This window comes from Eucalyptus grandis, chromosome 11, assembly GCF_016545825.1.
Source record: "Eucalyptus grandis isolate ANBG69807.140 chromosome 11, ASM1654582v1, whole genome shotgun sequence".
NCBI lineage: Eukaryota > Viridiplantae > Streptophyta > Magnoliopsida > Myrtales > Myrtaceae > Eucalyptus > Eucalyptus grandis.
Window position 1 is genome coordinate 39,774,718 of NC_052622.1, and position 21,006 is coordinate 39,795,723.

At 39.0% G+C, this 21,006-nt stretch overlaps 2 protein-coding genes across 5 annotated transcripts; one reads left to right on the forward strand and one right to left on the reverse strand.

Annotated features, from left to right (window-relative positions):
- Nucleotides 1-5,522: 5,522 nt before the first annotated feature.
- Nucleotides 5,523-14,730, forward strand: LOC104426355 (protein BREAST CANCER SUSCEPTIBILITY 2 homolog B). 4 transcript variants are annotated; one of them, XM_010039371.3, is made up of 23 exons: nucleotides 5,523-5,780; nucleotides 5,933-6,088; nucleotides 6,350-6,505; nucleotides 6,762-6,917; nucleotides 7,948-8,991; nucleotides 9,070-9,194; nucleotides 9,262-9,416; nucleotides 9,759-9,878; nucleotides 9,958-10,155; nucleotides 10,226-10,307; nucleotides 10,410-10,460; nucleotides 10,576-10,651; nucleotides 10,729-10,840; nucleotides 10,921-10,992; nucleotides 11,611-11,809; nucleotides 11,878-12,060; nucleotides 12,161-12,303; nucleotides 12,376-12,438; nucleotides 12,520-12,730; nucleotides 13,250-13,417; nucleotides 13,504-13,589; nucleotides 14,178-14,256; nucleotides 14,356-14,730. In XM_010039371.3, exons 1-21 carry the CDS (start codon nucleotides 5,612-5,614, stop codon nucleotides 13,558-13,560), a joined length of 3,696 nt encoding a protein of 1,231 aa, XP_010037673.2. In that variant the 5' UTR covers nucleotides 5,523-5,611; the 3' UTR covers nucleotides 13,561-13,589; nucleotides 14,178-14,256; nucleotides 14,356-14,730. The 4 variants fall into 4 exon arrangements, with proteins under 4 accessions (XP_010037673.2, XP_010037674.2, XP_018721412.2 ...); XM_010039372.3 differs by having other exon boundaries at nucleotides 9,268-9,416; XM_018865867.2 differs by lacking the exons at nucleotides 6,350-6,505; nucleotides 6,762-6,917.
- A 1,912-nt stretch (nucleotides 14,731-16,642) lies between these two features.
- Nucleotides 16,643-19,485, reverse strand: LOC104426357 (protein trichome birefringence-like 34). Its single transcript, XM_010039376.3, has 5 exons — nucleotides 18,968-19,485; nucleotides 18,529-18,706; nucleotides 17,633-17,829; nucleotides 17,363-17,521; nucleotides 16,643-17,269 (listed from the first exon to the last, which is right to left on the reverse strand). Exons 1-5 carry the CDS (start codon nucleotides 19,360-19,362, stop codon nucleotides 16,885-16,887), a joined length of 1,314 nt encoding a protein of 437 aa, XP_010037678.1. The 5' UTR covers nucleotides 19,363-19,485; the 3' UTR covers nucleotides 16,643-16,884.
- Between the last annotated feature and the right edge of the window lie 1,521 nt (nucleotides 19,486-21,006).

Below are 21,006 nucleotides of genomic sequence, written 5' to 3' on the forward strand. Positions count from 1 at the left end.
GTAATAGTTATCTTATCTTGGTGTTTATCTTCTAAGAATGGAAGGGACAAACAAGTTGAATCCTAGATTGAGTTGCTAGCTAAACACACATTCAATGCTTTCTGTGTTAGATGCAAGAAAGGATACAGAGGGAAAAATCTTCAAGTACATGAGATAAAAAGAAAAAAATGAAAAAAGTGCTAACTCTTAAACCATAAGTTTGCCTTAAAAAAGATGTCAGCAAATGTCAATGCATAGATAAACAAATCTAGGGTTTGGAGGGTAACTTATAGAGTAACTTAAATGGTTTTCTGAAGCCAAAAGGCTAAAAAAGAGTGAAATTAGCAAAGCTGTTTTGCAAATTGCGAATTTCTTTTCAGCTCCTCAGATAGCTTTAAACACCTTAAATTTAAATTGTCCAAAATAACCCTTACTGAGAGCTCATTAAAAATGAGATTTGACGAAATAGGAATAATATATCTATAATGTAGATCAATCAATCTAGTAATTTTTTCAACTTTTGGCAAACCGTTTTTTTTCTTCTTTTTTAATATTCAAATCGGAGAAGTTTACATATTTGTTACTTTTTAACGAATCATCTAGGATTCAGTTATTTAATAAATATAATAATCAGATTCGATTTAGAAGAATAGTTATACAGTCCATTTATTTAAGTCTCTTCGAAGTTCAATCTCTAATATGGACCCATAGGAAAAAAAAAGGTTCAATCTCTAACAAGCGATGGTAATGTTCAATTCTCTAGTTCAAATTTTTTAGGATAATTATTTGGTTAAAATTGTGAACTCTTTATGATAATAATTTGTATTTAAGAAATGTTAAATTGACAAAGAATATCAACAAGGTTCATACTCATTGCCCAAAAAAATTTCTTTATGGAAACTAGCATGAGAATATTAATAAATAGAAGATTGGAATTGAAATTTGCATAAAAACAAACAAGAAAGTAACATGACATGGTGGAAAAACATATGATTATTATGATCAATACGGGCAGTCTTGTATTACCATGACGATGTGCAACTTTTGCATTTTCAATAGATAGCAGCTCTTGCTCTTTCCATTCATAATTATGATTAATCAGTTTTCTTGAGATTATTTTCGATGATTGAATAAGTTAGAAAGTGTAGTTATTTAGAACATGAAAATAGCGTGAACCTTTTTTCTCCAAGTTCTTTTGGCATTACCCTATCGAAATTTGTCCATCTCCCCAGTTTAGTTCCTAAAAGTAAAAGGTTTGACATTTGGGTTCCGAAAGCATTTAGCATGCCTCTAATACCAAGTAGCCCTTCTATAGCTTTCTGCCTATTGAGATCCTAAAGCCAGATTTAGGACAACTGGACAACGTCCACTTAGTATATTGCATTTCCTCGTAATTAAAAACAAAAATGCTGTCGTAATTTTTTTTTTTAATTTTACTAATCCAAGTCAAATGCAAAATTGCATAAAACAGGAGTTTCGTGGTATAGTGCCGAGTTGAACAAAATTCGCTTTTACTGTATTTTCCTCCATTCATGATTCGAGGAAATTTCTTTCGGCTAAATTTTAAATCAATAAATTGCAAATGTCGGTATCACTTGCACATGACTTTACTAAAAATAAACGGTGGTGCTGGAAGGTACCCAATCGAAGTCTTAGTTGGAGCAGGTTTACATCTAATCCAATCTTGTGTGTCCATCGGACCACCTCACGATTCTTGTCTAGGGCTTTGGTGCAATAGTACGAAAAGCACAGTGCAAGAAAGATTCTGGGCACTACTGAGATTTGACCTTGAAATGTACAGAACATCCCAACCACACAATCCTTAAAGGCAAGGCAGAGTCGGGCCAATCTGTGACCATTATTTCGAGCCCATCCCCTTGATCTGAACCCAGATGAGCCTCTGCCATCGATGCCAGCGATGGGAAGATAACAATGATCGAAAATGGCACGAAGATAGATAAAGATAGGGAGGGAAGGAGGGAAGGAAGGACGGATTACGATCGTGAATTTTTTTATTGATCGATATCAGGTTTATACCCATCCGATGAATGATGGGAAGGCATGTTGTTGACCGGCTTTTGCACGTGAGTGCGTTACAACTACGTGCAAGTCACGGCCTGTGTCTTTGGGTCATGATTCATGCGTTTCCAAGGTGGTCCATCCCCCTAAATTCATGCAACATGCCGCGCAACCATGTCGCCCCACCCCAACCGTACGGTTGCTTTTCTTGGTTTTTTGTCCCCCCCTCTAATAATATCTCCACGCTTCCCTCTTCCCTTCCTCTAGTTGCTCCATTCGAACCACGGACGGATTTTTCGCCCTGAGTCGGTTGCACGGCAGCGTGTTCATGTCAAATCTAATTGGGGTTTCAATTATCTATTTTTTTTCAGAAAAGAAAATATGCTGATACAGAAGGAACTGTGATCCTTGGATTCAATTATATTTGGAGAGGGGTTAACGTGTGACGACGCTCTTTTTGTGCTGCTTCTTTTAATCAAGTAATTAGATGTGATCCTTGAAATGATTTCCTAAAATTACAATGCGATTTGATTTTCCAGAAAACGTAATTATTGGCAAGTAATTTTTCACTTAAGGTTTCGCCAAAGTTGACTAGGAGTATTGCTAACTTAAAAGTTTGATTAAATGGTACGATTGGATTAAACATATTGAGAGCTTTCTAATTACATCCGGTTTGCTCAAATCAAATCTCAATATCTCAATTTTTAGTTATGTAGATCCAATCATGACGAAGTTTCGAGAGTTTTATGATTTGATTAGATCGTCTAAGTCTATCTCTAAGTCACATGATAAGCTTTTGATTTACACGAGAATCACGGCGATTTGATATTTAACAAGGAAAATATCTTTTTTTTTTTATTAAGACCGTCCCTTTGGTCCAATTCTTGGAAAGCCATGATCGTAAAACTTTCCCGAAGGTTGGGTCACGTCATTGAAAAATGCCGGTCACGAGCTTTCCATGGGCGCGTGATTTGGATTAGGCGGACACCGAATGAGAGAGAAACAGACGATCAAAGCATTTTTTAATAATAAAAGAAAGGGATTTGCAGCGGTCAAGTCTGGCCAACCTGTAATTGCCACGTGCCAGTCATAGAGGTAGCTAGGCTGTGCGGCATAATTTGACTTGGGCCATGTGACATCCGAAATTTTATATGCTAGGTAATAATATTTAGGTCTATTTTCGTTCAAATATTTAGGTTATAAAGTTAAACATTATTTCACTTGGAGTTTCGAATGTCTCATATAAAATTCAAGTGAGTCATCAATTTTATGAGGTTCAAAAGTATGATGGATGATTCTTCCGACAATAATAGCTCGAAATCTGATGAGATAAATATTGACATGTATGTCAACGGTGTTGAGTGATGTTAATCAATTTATTACCATATAAGTTGTAATCCTCGAATTATTTGTTTGATGATATTCGAGTTTTAAATTTATTAAATTGAAATTCTTTTAGCATTCAATATCTTTCACTAATAATTTTAGCGAGGTCAAATTCTTTTTTTTTTTTTTTTCAGATTTATCGATATTTAAAATGGATATCGGTTTCTTCCTTTTTGTAACAATTTACTAAATATTGCTGTGACTTGACGAGATATTTGCTTTGGAATGAACCTTACTTTATTTTAATTGTTATGCATCGCTTTTTATTTTTCTACCTGGTATTTTGAAAATTCATATGTTTTTAGTTGGGGATATTGGACTTAGTCTAATAGTGATATCATGTATTACATCACCTATTCAACTTTAGCCCATTAATGCTTTGATGACTTGTTCATTTTACTAAGCTAAGAAGCTCTTTCTCATAATATGTTCTTGTGACTACTCTTATCGGTCCACTTGAAGCTTTTGTATTGAAACACCGATGCTTCTACCTATACCTAGCTTAAGGCCATTATTAGTTTAACCTTTGGTTATTTGCCAAAGCAAAACAAATGTGACCATGTGTGAGATTTTTTTGTCACATTCCGTCTGATCTTCATCACGCGTCTTTTAAACTCAAAGTAATCGCTTCTCTTAGCCTTGGTTGCTTGACCTCATCTCCTCGGAGTCATGTATCTCACTAACTTCCAATTTCCAACTTTCTTTTTCTACTTTCGTTTTCAAGTGTTGCAAATAAAACCAAAAGTCCCACACTTGAGTTATTAAAGTTCCTATCTCAAGTCTCTCGAGTGTGGACAAGGTGAATTATTGGATTCCATGACTTTCTACCAATGGGTTTTGTCGTTTTAGAGACGAAAATTGTTAACTTTCTATTTTGTTTATAAAGGTAATTAAGGCTTTGATATGTTCGAGTTGTTATTAAGGTAAGTGAAAACTTTAGAAGTTAAGTTAGATTGATCCATGATTTTACGGTGGTTAGCATTCTTGATTTGGTTGATCGAAATTTGTTAATTTAGTTTTAATTGAATTTGATGGTAAGTGTGAGCAAGTCTCAATAGTGGCAAATTAAAATATTGTGTTGATTTGACTTGTTTTGACGAATTTTTACATGCTTAAATGTGTTTAATTGTTTTTTTTTTTGAGAAGTGATAGCATGTTGTACGGGAAAATGATGAAACTAGATTTCAAAGTGTTATTTTCATAAATTACATTTATCATCCACTGCTCATACTCATCCTATAATCATCAACCGCCGATTATATTCACCTTATAGTTAGTAGCCACTATCATGTTCATCTCATATTTGCAACTTGTTGATACCGCATCAATGATCACACATCTGTTACTAATTGTATTCACTTTACACTCGCTAATTGCTACTCATATCTACGTCATGAATATGACCACTTGTGCTTGTATTTACTTGTTTAGTATTACCACAAAATGCTCATATCCACTCTGAGTATGATCATTTACTACTCATATTTACTTGCTAAGTATTGCTACATACTACTCATATCCACTTTTTAAACACACTCCTTATATTCATTTGCTGAGTATAACATACTGCCAAGAGATGCTTGTTATTCTATAGTTATCTATTGAGTTTTGTGAAGAACAGCACTATTTATAGACTTTTACCTCTTGACTATTGAGATTATTGTTGGATTTCACATTTTTGTTTGATCGCTAATTTGAGAAAGTGAATGTAAACCAAGTGAAAGCCGAATTACTATAAATCTATTTGGAATTTCCTCTGTGTCTTATTTTATTATTATTTGTTAGATAGAAATGCTTGCATTTGCACTATCGATTTTCATTCTACAAAAAATTTTCTACAAGTCTTTAGCTAAAAAAGAAAAGAAAAAATCGTCATAACAACCGATCGACCCATCCTCAGTTGCTATGTTAGCCTCTTCAACTCTTATTATCACGAGTTGCATTCAATTAATAATACGATTAGGAATTTATTTCGAGATATTTTTGCACGATTTATCTTTTTCGAATTTCCAATAAAGAAAGAGAACATTTCAAATCATATATTAGGCCATTTCATGATGCGCTACACTTTCCAAGTCCCTCCACTCCTTTTCCTTTCCCGCCACTCCCAAAAAAAGAAATAACAAAATGAGCAGAGCGAGCTCGCACGGCGAAACCCCCATTTCCCTCCTCCGTCGAAACCCCTAAACACGACTTCGCCCGGCGGAAATCGACCTCCGCCGGCGAAATGTCCGCGTGGCAGATACTCCCCGGCGGCTGCGGCGGCGGCGATTACCGGTGGGAGCCGTGCGGCGGCCACTCGGGGGCCGCGCTCGAGAACGAACCGAATGGAGCTCCGACCGAGCAGCGTCTGCCCAATTCTCGTCTCCCTTCGATGTCCGATCTCTTGCTTCAAGGTTTGCGCGATTTTCTTTCTCCATTTCTGACACAGTTTCGGGCTCGTCAATTGGAGTGGTCGCATCTCGAGCTGCTTCGTCAACCTCGACAACAATTGACCCGTAAGCGAGAGAGTGAACGCCCTTTTTTGATGAATTTTTTGGTTGCGTAGGACGTTCGAAGCTTCTCGAGAATGGTGATGCTGCTTCGCGGAGCTTGCCGATGTTCCGGACTGGGTCCGGCAAATCAGTGGCTCTGAAACAGTCTTCTGTAGCCAAAGCTTTGTCTGTTCTGGGCGATGAAGATGGTGATGATTTCCCTGATCCTGGTGAGCACTGAGCAGTCTCTGTTCCGTAATTCTCGCACTAAATTCTTAATCATAGCTTGGTCACTAGAAGTTAGTGATTATCCGAAATGGCATGTTTTTGTGAACTTTTCTAGTTTTGAGGTGATCCCTTGGATTCTCCCTTGTTCCAAATATCACTCTAATTGTAGCGTTTGCACCTTGAATTGCTTTGTCAACCTCGAAAACAATTGACCTGTAATTGAGAGACCGAACACCCTTTCTGGTGACTTTCTGGTTACGTAGGATGTTCGAGGCTATTAGAGAATGGTGATGCTGCTTTGCAAAGCTTGCCGATGTTCCAGACTGGGTCGGGCAAATCAGTGGCTCCGAAACAGTCTTCTATAGCCAAAGCTTTGTCTGTTCTGGGCGATGAAGATGGCGATGATTTCCCTGATCCTGGTGAGCTTTTAGCAGTCTCTGTTCCCAAATTCCGCCACGAAATTATTTATTTGGTCACTAGAAGCTAGTAATTATCCGAAATGGCATGTTTTTGTAAATTCATCTAGTTTTGAGGTGATCCTTTGGATTCTCCTTCTGTTCCAAATATTACTCTAATTGTAGTGTTCGCATCTTGAATTGCTTTGTCAACCTTGAAAACAATTGACCCGTAAGTGAGAGACTGAACACTCTTTTTGGTGACTTTTTGGGTACGTAGGATGTTCGAAGCTTCTAGAGAATGGCGATGCTGCTTCGCGGAGCTTGCCGATGTTCCGGACTGGGTCGGGCAAATCAGTGGCTCTGAAAAAGTCTTCTATAGCCAAAGCTTTGTCTGTTCTGGGCGATGAAGATGGTGATGATTTCCCTGATCCTGGTGAGCACAGAGCAGTCTCTGTTCCTAAATTCTTGACGAAATTCTTAATTTGGTCACTAGAAGCTAGTAATTATCCGAAATGGCATGTTTTTGTAAATTTGTCTAGTTTTGAGGTGATCCCTTGGATTCTCCCTATGTTCCAAATATTACTCTGAGTGACAGCACAATCTTTACTTAAAGAAAAAGGACTGGTCTGTTCTTAACCTTACATAGCTTCAATCTCCGCTCTAAATTCGTCAGAGAAAGATTTCGCTGCATCCTTGGCAGCAGCGAACTACCTGCCGTCCAGTTGATTGCAGTCAATCGGCAGCCTGTTCACTATTAGTGCACTGCCAATGTTGCCGTGGCTCGATCATGCAGATACTCTACAAAAACCCAGTCAGAATGCATATGATGGGGACTCTATACCAGGGCGTCTGTATGGGATAGAACTGTTTTCTGGTCAATGCATTTATTGGAATATGAAGAAAGAAATACATGTAGAGAAAAGAAGACAGCTTGTTTGGTGATTAATCCAGGCTTAGATTGTGGATTAGTTCATCACTTCTTTTGTTGATGCAATCACAGTGGTCATTATGGGCCGGTTTTGACTGTGCTCAAAGCTTCAAATTGAGCTGACTGAGGTTATGAGAGAGAGAGAGAGTCTTTTAACCTGTTGCACAAATGGACACCTTTGAGGAGATTATAAATTCTCTGTGAAGAACAAACTTCTAATGTGGCTGCTGCCTGGTTTGTAGCTAACTATTTCTGTTTCCCCAACAATTTTTCTGAGGAAAGTTCGAAGAACAGATCTGAACAAATAAGGTTCTGATAAAGTTTATATTTATCTTCACAGTTTCCATATGTTTCAGGCTAAATTTGCTCCACATGTATGTAATATTTTGGTTGAGAATGTTGATAAGTATGTATAACTTCAAAATACTTGCAGGTAGTATTTATTCTATGAAAAACCTTTCTTTGCATTTATGCCTCAAACACCTCAGTGTTATAATAAATGAAGCCCTGATATTGACATGGACTTCTTGTGTAGGACAAGCACATGTTCGAGATTTTAGGCCTGACAGATCTAGTTTTCTTTTCCAGACTGGGTCTGGGAAAGTGGTTAGTGCATCTCCTACAGGTATGGAAAGAGCCAAGACGTTGTTGGGGCTGGAAGAAGGTACCGATCAACACGATTTCGCAGGCTTACGACCCACAAGAAGGCCACCCATTGTCAATAACACTAATAGGTGTCAACTCGCATCACATTTGGACAGAAAAGAAGGTTTGGTTCATGCTGATGCCCTGCACTCTTTATCTGCTCCGAGCATCTCATTTACTTGTGGAACTAGTTTAGTAGAAACTAAACTGAAGGACTCTGGAAATTGTAGTAATATGCAAACAAAGATGTGTGATATACCTTCTAAACCAGCTCCAATCAAGTTCCAAACAGCTGGTGGGAGATCTATATCAATTTCTGGTGATGCCCTTAAACGTGCCAGGAGTCTTCTTGGTGATCCAGAATTGGGAGACTTCTTGAATGAGGGGAACTTTGACAGCAGGCCATTTTCTTTCTTGAATGAGAGAGAGACCGGGGATAATTCATCAAACAAAGAAAATGATTCTTCGATGTCCTTTCTCTGTCAAGGAACACCGAAGAGGAACCATATGCCCAATGGTTTCATAACTCCATTGCGATCATCCTCTAATAAAGCGTGTTACCCAAAAGTGTTGGAAAAACCATCGTTTGGGGATAACTTGATCAACAAGTTTGATGCAGCTGTCTGTGACAGCACAGATAGGTCCAATTTTGATGTGGCTTGTCTGCAGAAGCCCTTAACTACTAGGTCATCCTCTAGCCCTGTAATTGGCAAGTCCTTGGCAAATGGAATCGGTCCAGGGATGAATCCACATGTAAGATTGTCAGGTGGTTCACTGATGGACATCTCCAACAGAATTGACATCACTTGTTCAGGCGCTGGAAAAGTTGAAACGAGGAGACTCAAAAAAGCAAGTTTCGTTTCCCCTTTCAAGAGGCCACGAAGTTCTGCATTCTCATCCCCATTGAAAAGTGATCGCTTATTCTCTTCCAGTGGTAACTTCCTAAGCCAACCAACTTGTTTTGCCAAACATAGCATGAGGAGTCTGATATGAAAAATTTCTGTCTTAACAGGCTTATCCACTTCATTGGCTAAGCAATCCCTCCATAAAGGAAAGGTGTCATCTCGATACCCATCTCAGATTCCAAGAGTATATGTGAGTGAATACTTTGCGGGGCCTCCACAAGAGCAGAACACGGTAAATCAATTCTTTATCCTTTTTCAGTTTGACTAGCGGCTTTTGTCTTATTCCTGATTGTACTTAGGTGCAGCATATTCCAGACCAGTTGAGAAGGATTAAACCAGATAATGCCCACAAATTTGTGTTTACTAATGAATCTGGCTTGAATGGCATTGGGGCAGAAGCCTTCCTTCACATGCTGGTCCAGTCTGGAGCATCTACACAGCATATTTCTAAAGGGTACTGTCTTTAACGATTTCTTGTGATTTGCTGTTCTAATCTCAAAGAATAATTTCAGAGGATTTGCGGAATGACAGATACATTATTTGTGCCGGTATCTGATGGTGTTTTCTGAGTTGTAAGAAGTATGTCACTAGATGTATTGGGGCCTGGGAATATCATATTCTTGTCGGCTTTGTAGCATATTAGCTTTAAACATGCGAAATATGCCTGCTCCAATAATGGTAAAGGGGTTCCCCAGATGTTCCGATCATGCTCACTAATTTTTTATCCTTGGATTTAGTATCTTTTGCATCATTCGCTTTCTCAAACAATCCGCTCAGTTCTTTTCACATTGTCCAGATGGGTCACAAATCACTATAGGTGGATTATTTGGAAGCTTGCCTCTTATGAGAGATATTACCCAGCTACAACTGGAAAGTTTCTTACCACCACAAATGTGCTAGAGGAACTGAAGTATAGGTATTTAATTATGTTGATCTCTACGTTCTTTCATGGCTGAGAGAGGCAGGCTTGAAATTTTCATGATAAATTTATTTAGATATGAAAGGGAAATCAATCATGGCCACCGTTCTGCAATTAAGAGAATTCTTGAAGGAGATGCCTCCCCCGCTGCAATGCTTGTGCTGTGTGTTTCAGCTATCCATGCCGACGACAACCTTAAGACTCCAAGCTCAACCACACCATCAAATGGGACACTAAACAACAATGCCATGCGATTGGAGCTAACTGATGGCTGGTAAGAGGTGTGTTAATTTGACCATATGGTCCTTTTTTCCGAGCTGTTGAAAACTAAGGTTGTTTTGCAGGTACTCTGTAGATGCCCTTTTAGATGATTTGCTGTCAAAGCATCTTATGGAAAAGAAAATCTACATTGGCCAAAAAATTCGAGTAATGCATCACAAGCTTAGTTTTTTTTTTTTAAACTTTTTATTTTATTTGTGAGAAATTAGGAATCACACATTATTCATGGTTTAAAATGATCCTTTGAAGATCTGGGGAGCAAGATTAGGTGGCTGGGCTGCACCTGTTTCACCGCTTGAGGTTCCTCTCTTTAACTTATACGTCCTGCTGTCAACAGTTTCCACCACACATTGTACTTATAAAGAACTTCCTACAGGCCAAATAAAGAACTTCCTCATTCTAGCTTTATTTTCAGGAAACAAGAACGGTTACTTTATTATTGCATGCAAATGGAACATATAGAGCTCATTGGGCTGATCGACTGGGTTTTTGTAAGCATTATTGGGTTTACCAACTTTCTGACAATAACTTACACAATTAGCATAGCCCTGAAATCATCATTCTGTAGGCAAGGGTGCTGGGGCTCCATTGGCATTCAGATGTATCAAGAGTAATGGAGGTCCAATCCCCATGACTTTAGTTGGAGTTACACGAATATACCCTATTCTCTACAGGGAGAGGTAATCCAACTTTCATTCCATCTTCATGAGTCAGGTGTAGTGGAAATTCTGCTTTATTTGATGGGAGTTATCAATTTTAGGTTTTGTAGTGGAGATTCCATTGTCAGATCAGAGAGGATGGAGATGAAAATCAGGCAGTTGTACAATCAGAGGTGGGTCTTACAGTACCAGAGAAATTCAACTGTCAATGCTAATATGGACATTACCTGTTGTATTTGCTGAAATTCTTCTGGAACAATGCTTGATACATCCCCATACAAGCTATGTGTTTCACTCTGAAGTTATGATATAATCTTGCTTAGATGGAAGATAATCATTCTGAATGGGGCAACATGTAAGTGATCTCCTACTGTGTCTTGTCTCTGAATGCTTAGCTGAATTGCACAAGAAAAGATTTTTTGGAAGAAAGAGGTCTACAACCTGAGTTTCGGTGAAGATGTCCATCCTGATAAGGGTTCAAATGTAATAAGATTGTAAAGATTGTCAATAGTTATGAAGGGGAAAATGACCTTGGCAATTTTGCAGTTTCACAGGATTGTTAAGTACTGCGGTTTTCTTCGAAAATGGCATGTGAATGTTTTCCAATAACTTCAAAAGATGCATTACGAATGTTCTGATTGTCATATGAATAGTGGTCCTGACATTTGAGAATGGTAGTGCTCTAAGGAGAGAACGGCATTAATGTTGTATAATCTTCGCAGCAACCTGCATCAAATTCTTAATCCTAGTTCTGGAATTGTCTTTGATCTCATTGACTTGTATGGCTGCAGGCGTTCCTTGGTCATTGAAGGTGCCGTTTCAGAATTTCAACGAAGTACCAAAGACTTTCTTCTTTCTAATGACAGTGATAGTGAGGAGGGAGCAAAAATATTGAAGTTACTTGAGATGTCTGCTGAACCTGAAGTTCTTATGGCCGAGATGAGTCCTGATCAGTTGAATTCTTTTGCTGCTTATCGATCGAGATTGGAAGTAGGTCTCAGACTCTTGCCTACCCTATTAGATACTAGCAATAATTATTGATGGTACGTTTGTCTCAGGTGACTAGGCAATCTGACATGGAGAAATCTATTGAGAAAGCTCTGCAAGATGCTGGTTTAACTGAAAGAGAAGTCACTGCATTTATGAGGGTGAGGGTGGTAGGGCTAAAAAGAAGAACTTACCATGGAAAAAGTAGTCAAGAAGAGGGATTTATAACAATCTGGAACCCAACTGAGAAGCAGGTAAATTTTAGGTATATATTACGGTGCTTTAGGCTAGCTAGCAGGGTTTGTGCTTTGCATTTTGATTTCATTGCAATTGAATTTTTGGTTGTTGCCACAGCAAAATGATTTAATTGAGGGGCAGGCATACGCTATCACTGGGCTTGTTCCAGCGAAGTCCAATTCAGAAACCATCTACCTACAGGCAAGAGGACCCACTACAAAATGGCAGCATCTATCTTCTCGAGAAGTTGAAAATTTCGAGTGAGACCCTTTTCGAAATGTTCTGTTCCTTAAGACAGTTTAGAATTCCAACCTCAAAGCTATCCACTGCAGGCCATTCTTCAGTCCCCGCAAAGCCATTTCTCTATCGAATTTGGGTGAAATTCCGCTTTCCAGGTATGTATATCTTATCAAGGTTAAAATTATACAAGCTTAATTTTCCCGCAGATCAACAAGATTGGTCTTTGGATGCTTCAGTGAATTCGATATTGCTGCTTTCGTTCTTTACGTGGGTGAGGTTTACACAATGGCCAACCAAAAAAGGCAGTGGATCTTTGTGACAGATGGTTCTAAAGTTGAGAAGCAGGCTGGCGAATATGACACTTCTTTACTTGCCATCAGCTTCTTCTTCCCTCCAACTGATGATAATTCGTTTGTCCCAATCAATTACAACCTTGTGGGATCGACGGTAAGCATCATTCAATTAAGTCTAATGCAATCAACTCCAGATGAAGGTTAAACTTTGGATTTATAACATGCTGTTTTTGATGGTGTTAAGGTGAGAAAACCGAGAGAGTAAGGAATGTACTTAATTGCAGTAGACAAGTTCCAAATTTTTTTCTTAAAATATGTTGTCATGACTCCGGACAAAATATTTATTAAGGAGAGTTTCATCAAGTACTAGAGATGGCTGACACAAGGTAATCGCACCTATGCAAAGTCAAGGTTCTAATGGCCACTGGAAAGCATTTTGGCATAACCTAGATGTAGTTACTCTCTTTCAGGTGTTTTTTGTTTTCAATTACGAAATCCAGATAATTTTCTGTCCATTACGGTATTGTCTATCTTGAATTAAGGGTTTTCATCCTGTATGTGTGCGACTTACAATGTTCTTGTCAATATGATAGGTTCAATGTCAGCAAATCTGTTCCCATAGTTCTACATTCTGATTAGAGTTCTTATTGGCCCTCTTTGCATTGTTTTGCAGGTTGGGTTCTGTAATCTTATTAAAAGAGCAAAAGACCAAATGAATCATCTCTGGGTAGCAGAAGCAACAGAAAATTCAAACTACTTTCTTAGCTTCGACCCTCCCCATTTTTGTCACCTTAAAGAAGCTGCCCTGTCTACTCACGGATGGGCAAAAGTCTCTGAGTTGGTATGGAGTTCAAAATTTCATGGTGACAATTTGGCATTGGTGACAATGATTTCTATAAAATGATCTCTGCATTTACCTCGAAACAGATAATTGATGAGCTAAAGGAGAGGGTGTTATTTATTATTGGGGGTTGCAAAAACTAGATGGTGAAGGTGACAATGCAACCTTGATTGTAAGTTTACCCATTATATAGCTTCTTTCACTCTCACTTTTTGGTTGTAATGGAACCCATGCCACTGGCAATGGTACCAAATGCTTAAGAATGGTACCAAATGCTTAAGACACAGAATAGCTACTCTAGTTCTACACTTTGCTGCTGCATTCTTAATTGTCATTTCCGTGAGAACTTATGGTGACATTGGGTTCACTCTGTAATCTCGTGTTATAGGTGGCAGTTTCAATGTGCTTGACATCATTAAGATTCTATACCGTTTTACGGGGACTGGCAATTCAGGTTAACATGTCATAATCGTGTTAATCATGCCAAAGCATTTAATCATGATGAAAATTGTTTCAATTTGTGTAGAGATATATAGTTAGTGTGTCGCGCTGTGTCATATTCAGGTTCTCTTTGTAATTCATGTTTTGCCTCATCTCATGTCAGCATCCTGCAAACGGGTTGTGTCCAGCATTGTCAGCCCCATTTATATTAATGATCATTATGGATCACTTATGTATATGATGTCAGTAAGTTGCTTTGTCCACATTTCATTAGTAGTTGGCTAATCCTTGGATATGTACTACATCGATTCACTTGCAGAAAGAATGTGCAATTCAAGTTGATGCATGATGCTAGTTCGGGATGGGCAGTGCTTGAAGGAGCAGCATTGATTTCGTTGGTCAGTTGAAAAGCCTTCAATGCAACTAAAGTTCTTAGATATTCGGTTTCCATTGGCCCAAAGTTGGTGCTGATCTTGGAGTTTGCTTCCATTTTGCAGATGTTTCACTGTACATTGTTCACATCTTCCTGAAGAAAGGATCAACCATGACACAATCTTCCATTTCTTCTTGTTAAGTAGAGCTCAGTTGTATAGACATTTGTGGTCAAATCTCGAGTTCCTATTTAGCCCTCTAGCTGAGAACCCCGGCTGGTCTAGCGTCGTAAGGTTTTTGGTTACGCGAAGAGTACATTATGACAAGTTTAAATTCTCTTCTTTACTGTCCGTGTATATTGGGTGTTGGATTTGCTAGGAGTGATAGACTCCATGCGCATCCTGTACAATGTCTTGATGATAACTAACCTTCAAGTTGCATTTGGCACCGAAAATATTACAGATTGAGAATAGAATGTTAAGTTCGTCTTAGGAGGTAAAGTGGATGAACACTTGAGTCTTGCACGGACTCGGTTCATGAGCCCAAAACAATCACAGGGGTTTGCATGGATAATAGTCACGATGCACGCGGGTTCAGGCAAGAATTTGCTATGAATAGCAGCCCTGCACATCTAGATCAACTGTCCCAAGCATATAGTGCCAGTTGTAAGCGTTACCCTTCTCTTTCTTTGTTTCTCTACCATTGCAATCTGAGAACTTGGTCTGATTAAACATGGCATTGTCTTACTTTGAATGAAATCTTCTGTTTGCGGGCTGTTCTCCCTTATTTCAAGCATGCCAATCGGTGTCTCTGATTTTACTAAAAAGCTTGTTCCCCAGGAGAGTCACACTTCTGGAGTGATTCCATGCTTTTAATCCAAAAGCTCCTATTTACACTCGGTTCCATACTATTCCGACAGGTGTACAGATGGTATTGGAGTCTCAGACTCTCAGTGGGTGCCTTCCTTGGAGGACAATGACAATCTTTGTTTCCCATCTGCTTTGCCTGTTCGGAATCTCGTGGTCCTCAAACCAAAATCTGCAAGGACTATGACCCGATGTCACGGCAAGAGACAACCTGAACCTGCGAAACAAACAAATCCTAACGGTCGCATAAAATCTTTTTTCTTTTTTATTGACACCTCTCGAGCAAAAAAGTAGGTTCCCAGAATGTTTTTTTAGCTTAAAACCATGCTATAGGACAAGTCGTACTCACGCATAATTTACTGAAAATCATTGTCGGATCATGGAAAAAGCATTGAAGACTGTTGTGCATATACCCTACTTTTTGTCTACTGCTTCCAACTCTATAAATGGACCAGCTTCTTGCATGAAAGTAGTCCAATACAAGGGCAAGTTACCATGGCCGAGGAAAAGAAAAGTGAACTAAGAGGGTGCATCAAGACCTCTACAGGACCTTGGATAGTCCACAAAGCTGGGAAAGATGGAAGCCTTGTCACACGATATCGATTCCCTTCGGAGACTGAACGTCAAAACAACAAAAGCAGGGAGTGCAAGCGACGAGCCTTGGCTCGAAAAATATTTGCTGGCCTTCGAGCTCATGGAAATTATAAACTGCCTAAACATGCCGATTCCAATGACTTGCTGAAGGCTCTTTGTGAAGAAGCAGGTTGGCATGTCGAAGAGGATGGAACCATTTCCAGAAAAGTAAGTCTTCTGAACGCTGTCTCAATCACAATGCTCAATTGTTGCTACTAAACTTTATTCTTTATATGCTTGTTTTCCTTTTGTGTTGTTAGAAAAGTAGAAGTTTTGGTTTCTTCATGATGAACAAGCATGATTACATGTGTATTTACAAATGATGCCGCAGAATGTTCCCTCGGACAAGTCAAGCTCAAGTTCTCCAATGGTGTCACTTGAAGGTCTTGATTATTGCACTTGTGCTGATCGTGAAAATGTAGATCATGCCAACTGCTTTGCCTTGGAAAAAGTCTCTGTTCATGAAAAAAATACTGACCTCACATTATCATTGTAATAATTAGGGTCATATCATAAATAGTTTTAGATAATAGATCGAGTAAGAGTAGTGTACATCTACATCTTTGTGGATATACTATAGCTACATGGAGATATTTATAATGAACTAAAAGGGTTTCCTCAAGGGCTGGGTTTGTGGTTGAAGGTTACAAAAGTAGTGCCATGTATTAATTACGTTCTTTTGGCTGCTTAGAAATGTTGAAATCGTATCCTATATATCCACTTGAAATGAGTATTTCTTTTTCTAATCATACTTTTCGTTCACTTTTTATCAATACGATAGAAGATACGGTTGTCAAACTAGAGAGTGAACCTTTACCAGAATTATAATCCACATTGTTTGTCATCATTGCCAGATATTAATTTGACTAGTGTATGGTTGTTCCTGCTTTTTATATTCGGGGTGGAGGGCTACTCAACTAAAAAATCCCCATCACATTACTGCACATTGAAAAAGATAAAAATGGTGGAAAAAGAAGAAAAAAAAAGAAAAAGCAATCAAGTCACACTTTGTACATTCTTTCTTCTTTCAAGACAATTTTTGGCTTGTGGTGTGGTGAGGGGTGAATCCATCCTAGCTTCACTTCCATCCCAGCTTCACTTAATTGTGGTCAAACCTCAAGTTAAGAAAAAGTAAGAAATAAGAAGTTATCTGAATCACAATCCTTCAACTCTATTCTCTAATCTTTGTGTCCGATTTTGGAAAATGTGGGCGTAAAGAAGCTCGTTCCACACATCTGGCACTCCGGGCAAGCACCAGTGGAAGCAGTCTGCATAGCTAGTTGGCTTTGCCTTCTGCTCTTCGGTTAAGGGTTCCCATTGTCGCCTATGTATGGTCGGGTGTGCTTCTTTCCGGTACTCTGAGAGCTGAGTGATGTTCAGGATTTGAACCCCAAGGCCTCTCGCCTTCAACTGGTCGATCACGGACTCGACGACCCGCATCATTCCTGGGTCCGACCCACTTCCCCAGTACCCTTCTTTGGCGATAGGTTCGGTTTCCGCGTAGCAGTTTTGGCCTTCGTCCCCATCCCATTCCTCGGCTCTACGACATAGAAAAGAGCGTTGTCTTGCTTATTCCTTTGTAAACGAATCTTGCAGCCAAAAGGGGTGCATCGATGCTATGAAAAGATCATACCTTTCATGAGTTGGAGACATGCTCACAAAGAAGACTTGGGTCTTGGACCTATTCACATGCACTTCCAACCAATCCGACCATGTGTTGAGAGCCATCTCATAGGCCCGTGGCATCATCACATCTTTGTAAATTCCATCCGGACTCCCGAACGAGCCCCACCTAAATTAAGAATAATTGCCACACGAAATTAAGGTTTAATTAGGAGTTATTTAGCTCCTTTTTATTGAGAAAATGCTGGACATAATTTTCATTTATAGATGAAGTACTTACAAGACTTTCATTTGAGATCTCCTCCACCAAAGATACGAATCGAAAATGAGAATGTCGGCGTCGGACCAATGCCTCGCATGCTTCTCAATGGCTTGAACCCGGACGATCCGATCGGGCACTCGGTGGTTGACCGGGTCATCCGAGTTGGATTCCACTAGCAATGGTGCCCAATAGTACTCAATAGTTGCATTGTATTCCTAATTTTGTTGATACCAAAACCATTAAATTCCTGAAATCGATCCCGAAAGTAGCTAGACATCTCAAATTTTCAAGACTAAAAGATATTGACATTTAAATCATTTGAAATTACATAGTGTTAAAACTTGGATTACAGTGAAAACATCGTAAAGATACCAATTTCACAAATGACCGCTTGAACTCCATATAAAAGATACGATGTTAGCTTTTGATAGAATTTTATCATCTTGTATTGCATCGATTCAAACTTAATTTGAATGTCGCTTGATGCATTGTTTCTGACATAATTCGATATGACAACTTGTTGGATACCATTATTAATGATTTTCGAGGGGTGAGTTCAATTGAGGACAAGGCCAAAATTAAAATTATTGTTCTAGTTTCCAGCGATAAACTGGTTTTTAATTAATGATGGCTTTTTATTATATACAGAACTTGTAAACCGGTTGATTTGCATGAATGCCATGTACATTTAAAAAATATGTTTAGGGATGTGGAAGAATCTTGATTCTCCTTTTGCTGCTGCATTATATTCAAAGTCGAAAGCTTTTTTCCTCACCTAAAATGTTGAAAAAAATGTCGTAAATCCGTAGAAAAGTCCAATGTCGTAGATAAAAACAATGTACAATTGCCAACGTTGTTGCGCTGTCTCCCATGAGAAAGAGTTTTAAGAGGGGAAGAAAGAGATGTTGACTTACAGAGGCCTTGAAGATGAGCAAGGAATTGTTGTGCTTGGACGACATGGATTTGAGGTTTGGAGGGATGGCCGACTCGACCAGGCAAACCATGGAGACCCATTGGCCTCGATTCAGCGAGTCACCCACGTACACGAGCCTCTTGTTCCTCAACCTCTCCAACAATGCTGTGGCATTGAACCTACCCTTGTTACCACCAGACACACAGCCACAACACTCAACTCATAAACCCTAATCAATTTCAGAAGCACATCAAAACTCAACATGGGTATAGTGGACATTCAAATAATATGAGTCGGCTTCTCTCTCTCTCTCTCTACATCAAAACACAAGAGTCGTGTACGATATTTAATGACAATCGTAACATATCACCCAATTTCGTAAATTAGTCTCGATATACCTAAAGTTACTTTCAAGAAAAATCGTTGATGCGTATATATACCTAGGAAGGTCACATCCATGGGGTTGCCACCTCCATTGCTGATACCTCAAGTCCCTCCGGCCGAACTTCTCGCAAGCCAGTTGATCCGACATGTACGTGCACTCTTTCTCCTTGTAGAGAGGGTATGACACATTGTCGAACACCCATTGCCCTGAGAACAAGTTGCACTCCCGCTCTGTTGTCGACGTTGATGTGGACGGTGCTGGTGTCGGTGAAGCCGTTTCGGCCGAGTTATGGAGGATTGCTGCTCTATCTTCATCCAGCAGTGGCTGCTCTGCGTCGCGGGTGAGGTAGACAACACCGATGACGACGCCGGTGACGAGGAGAGCCAACAGGGAGTGGAAGCTGGTCTTGATCCCCCACGACGCAGCCGCTATTTGGGCTTTGTTTGCCATTGCCAATAATTTTTTTTTTCGGGTGTGCTAGGGTAGCTTGCTGCGGGAGTTATATGTGAGTGGTTCGCTTGTCATTGAAGTTGTTCAAGAGGAAGGAGATGATATCTTTTTGAGCGGGTTTGGTTTGGTTTCTCCTGAATTAGAGCAAGTGGAAACAGCTTTCTTGGGTAGTTTGAGGAAAGCAATTGATTGGGAAGGTTTGTCTGCTTCGGTTAGTCAATTGATCCCATTTTTTTCCCATTTCTAAATTTTGTTTCGTACATCATCATCATCATGGACTTGGTTTTATCCACTTCGGATACCGAACCCTATTCAAGAAAATGTCACTTTCCAGGCGCTCCAATCTAACTAATCTAACAAATTTAATTGGTTGCTTTATGGTTTCTTTAACCAATGCTGAGTTCTCGAATCTCTGGCAGTCAATCGGCTTATTGCATACTTTATCGACCAAATCTTTTTCACCGTGCTATTATTGACTGACAAGACTCGTTTTACTATTCTTACCCTAAACTACTCACACCCATAAAAGGACGGGTGCCACGCGTCATTCCACAAAACTTGCACGTAATTAGCTCTGCCCACCAGAGAATTTTACAGTGCCAATGAAGGAAGACATTATTGAGAACCTAATGAGAATTAAAATATTTTCAATAATAATAATAATAATAATAATAATAATAATAATAATAATAATAATATTATTATTATTATCGTATCTTGTCATTTGGCCTCAAATAGACCTTATAAACTAATAATTCCAATCGATGCTCTTGAATCTTCCGGTAATTTCATCTCGTGTTAAGGTAAAAAGACGGCTTGAGTTGGTCGGGGGATCAGTTGAGGGGTAATAGCGGTATGTAGTAAAAGGCAGAAAGCTATCTTAAACTAAAGAATAATGAACAGCAAAAAAGCTAGCTGTGTTGCAATTTCTTTGATCCTTTTCAAAACTTCAATATAATCAAAACAAGAAAAGGCGAATTAGGTTTCGGAGTGGTTGGCACTTCCACGTCTCGATTCGGTGTCTTGGAAGTCACCTCAAGAAGAAAACCCTTCCCTGAGGGAATGGCAGGTGGGGAAAATTTTATATTGATTAAAATAAACATTTTTTGTGTTTATAATATATTTGCTTGACTATGGTCGCTGGAAATTGAAGTATCAATGCCCAAAGGTACACGGGACTACTTAATTGATTGGGATGAACATATAGAATCGGTTGCACACGCAATCATCTGTTAATGTTTAAAGAGCAAAGATGGCATTACCAGAATTTATCTCCTCCAAATGGAAAGAGTCATGTCCTTTACAAAGCCAATATTTTTTCACGTGCACGTTTGGATTTCATATTCATATCAGTTGTCCGAGGTTATATTGTGTAGATATTTTCGTAATGATAGTGATTGTTATGAGAGACTATAACCTAGAATAACTTGCAACTAGAAAGTATAAATTGGGCATGATAATTGGAGCAAAGTTGTTGTGTTTTTGCACTAATATAGATACTCTCAGTGAATATACAGATATTTGTGGATGACAAAAGTTGAACTGGACCAACCCAGATCATCTCTTGGGCTTGTTGAGGGTCGATTCGAGAAAGAAATTTTATAAGAGATATTTATAAAGTCTTTTGACCTGAAGGTCTTCTTT

Excerpts from the sequence above, each read along its gene's own strand:
- LOC104426355 (XM_010039371.3), top strand. The coding sequence starts at position 5,612 with ATGTCCGCGTGGCAGATACTCCCCGGCGGCTGCGGCGGCGGCGATTAC. Across the intron at positions 10,308-10,409 it reads ACATTGGCCAAAAAATTCGA|ATCTGGGGAGCAAGATTAGG; the intron begins GTAATGCATCAC and ends GATCCTTTGAAG. Across the intron at positions 13,418-13,503 it reads GGGCAAAAGTCTCTGAGTTG|ATAATTGATGAGCTAAAGGA; the intron begins GTATGGAGTTCA and ends ACCTCGAAACAG.
- LOC104426357 (XM_010039376.3), bottom strand. The coding sequence starts at position 19,362 with ATGGCAAACAAAGCCCAAATAGCGGCTGCGTCGTGGGGGATCAAGACC. Across the intron at positions 17,522-17,632 it reads AGATCTCAAATGAAAGTCTT|GTGGGGCTCGTTCGGGAGTC; the intron begins GTAAGTACTTCA and ends TTCTTAATTTAG. Across the intron at positions 17,270-17,362 it reads ATGTCTCCAACTCATGAAAG|AGCCGAGGAATGGGATGGGG; the intron begins GTATGATCTTTT and ends TCTATGTCGTAG.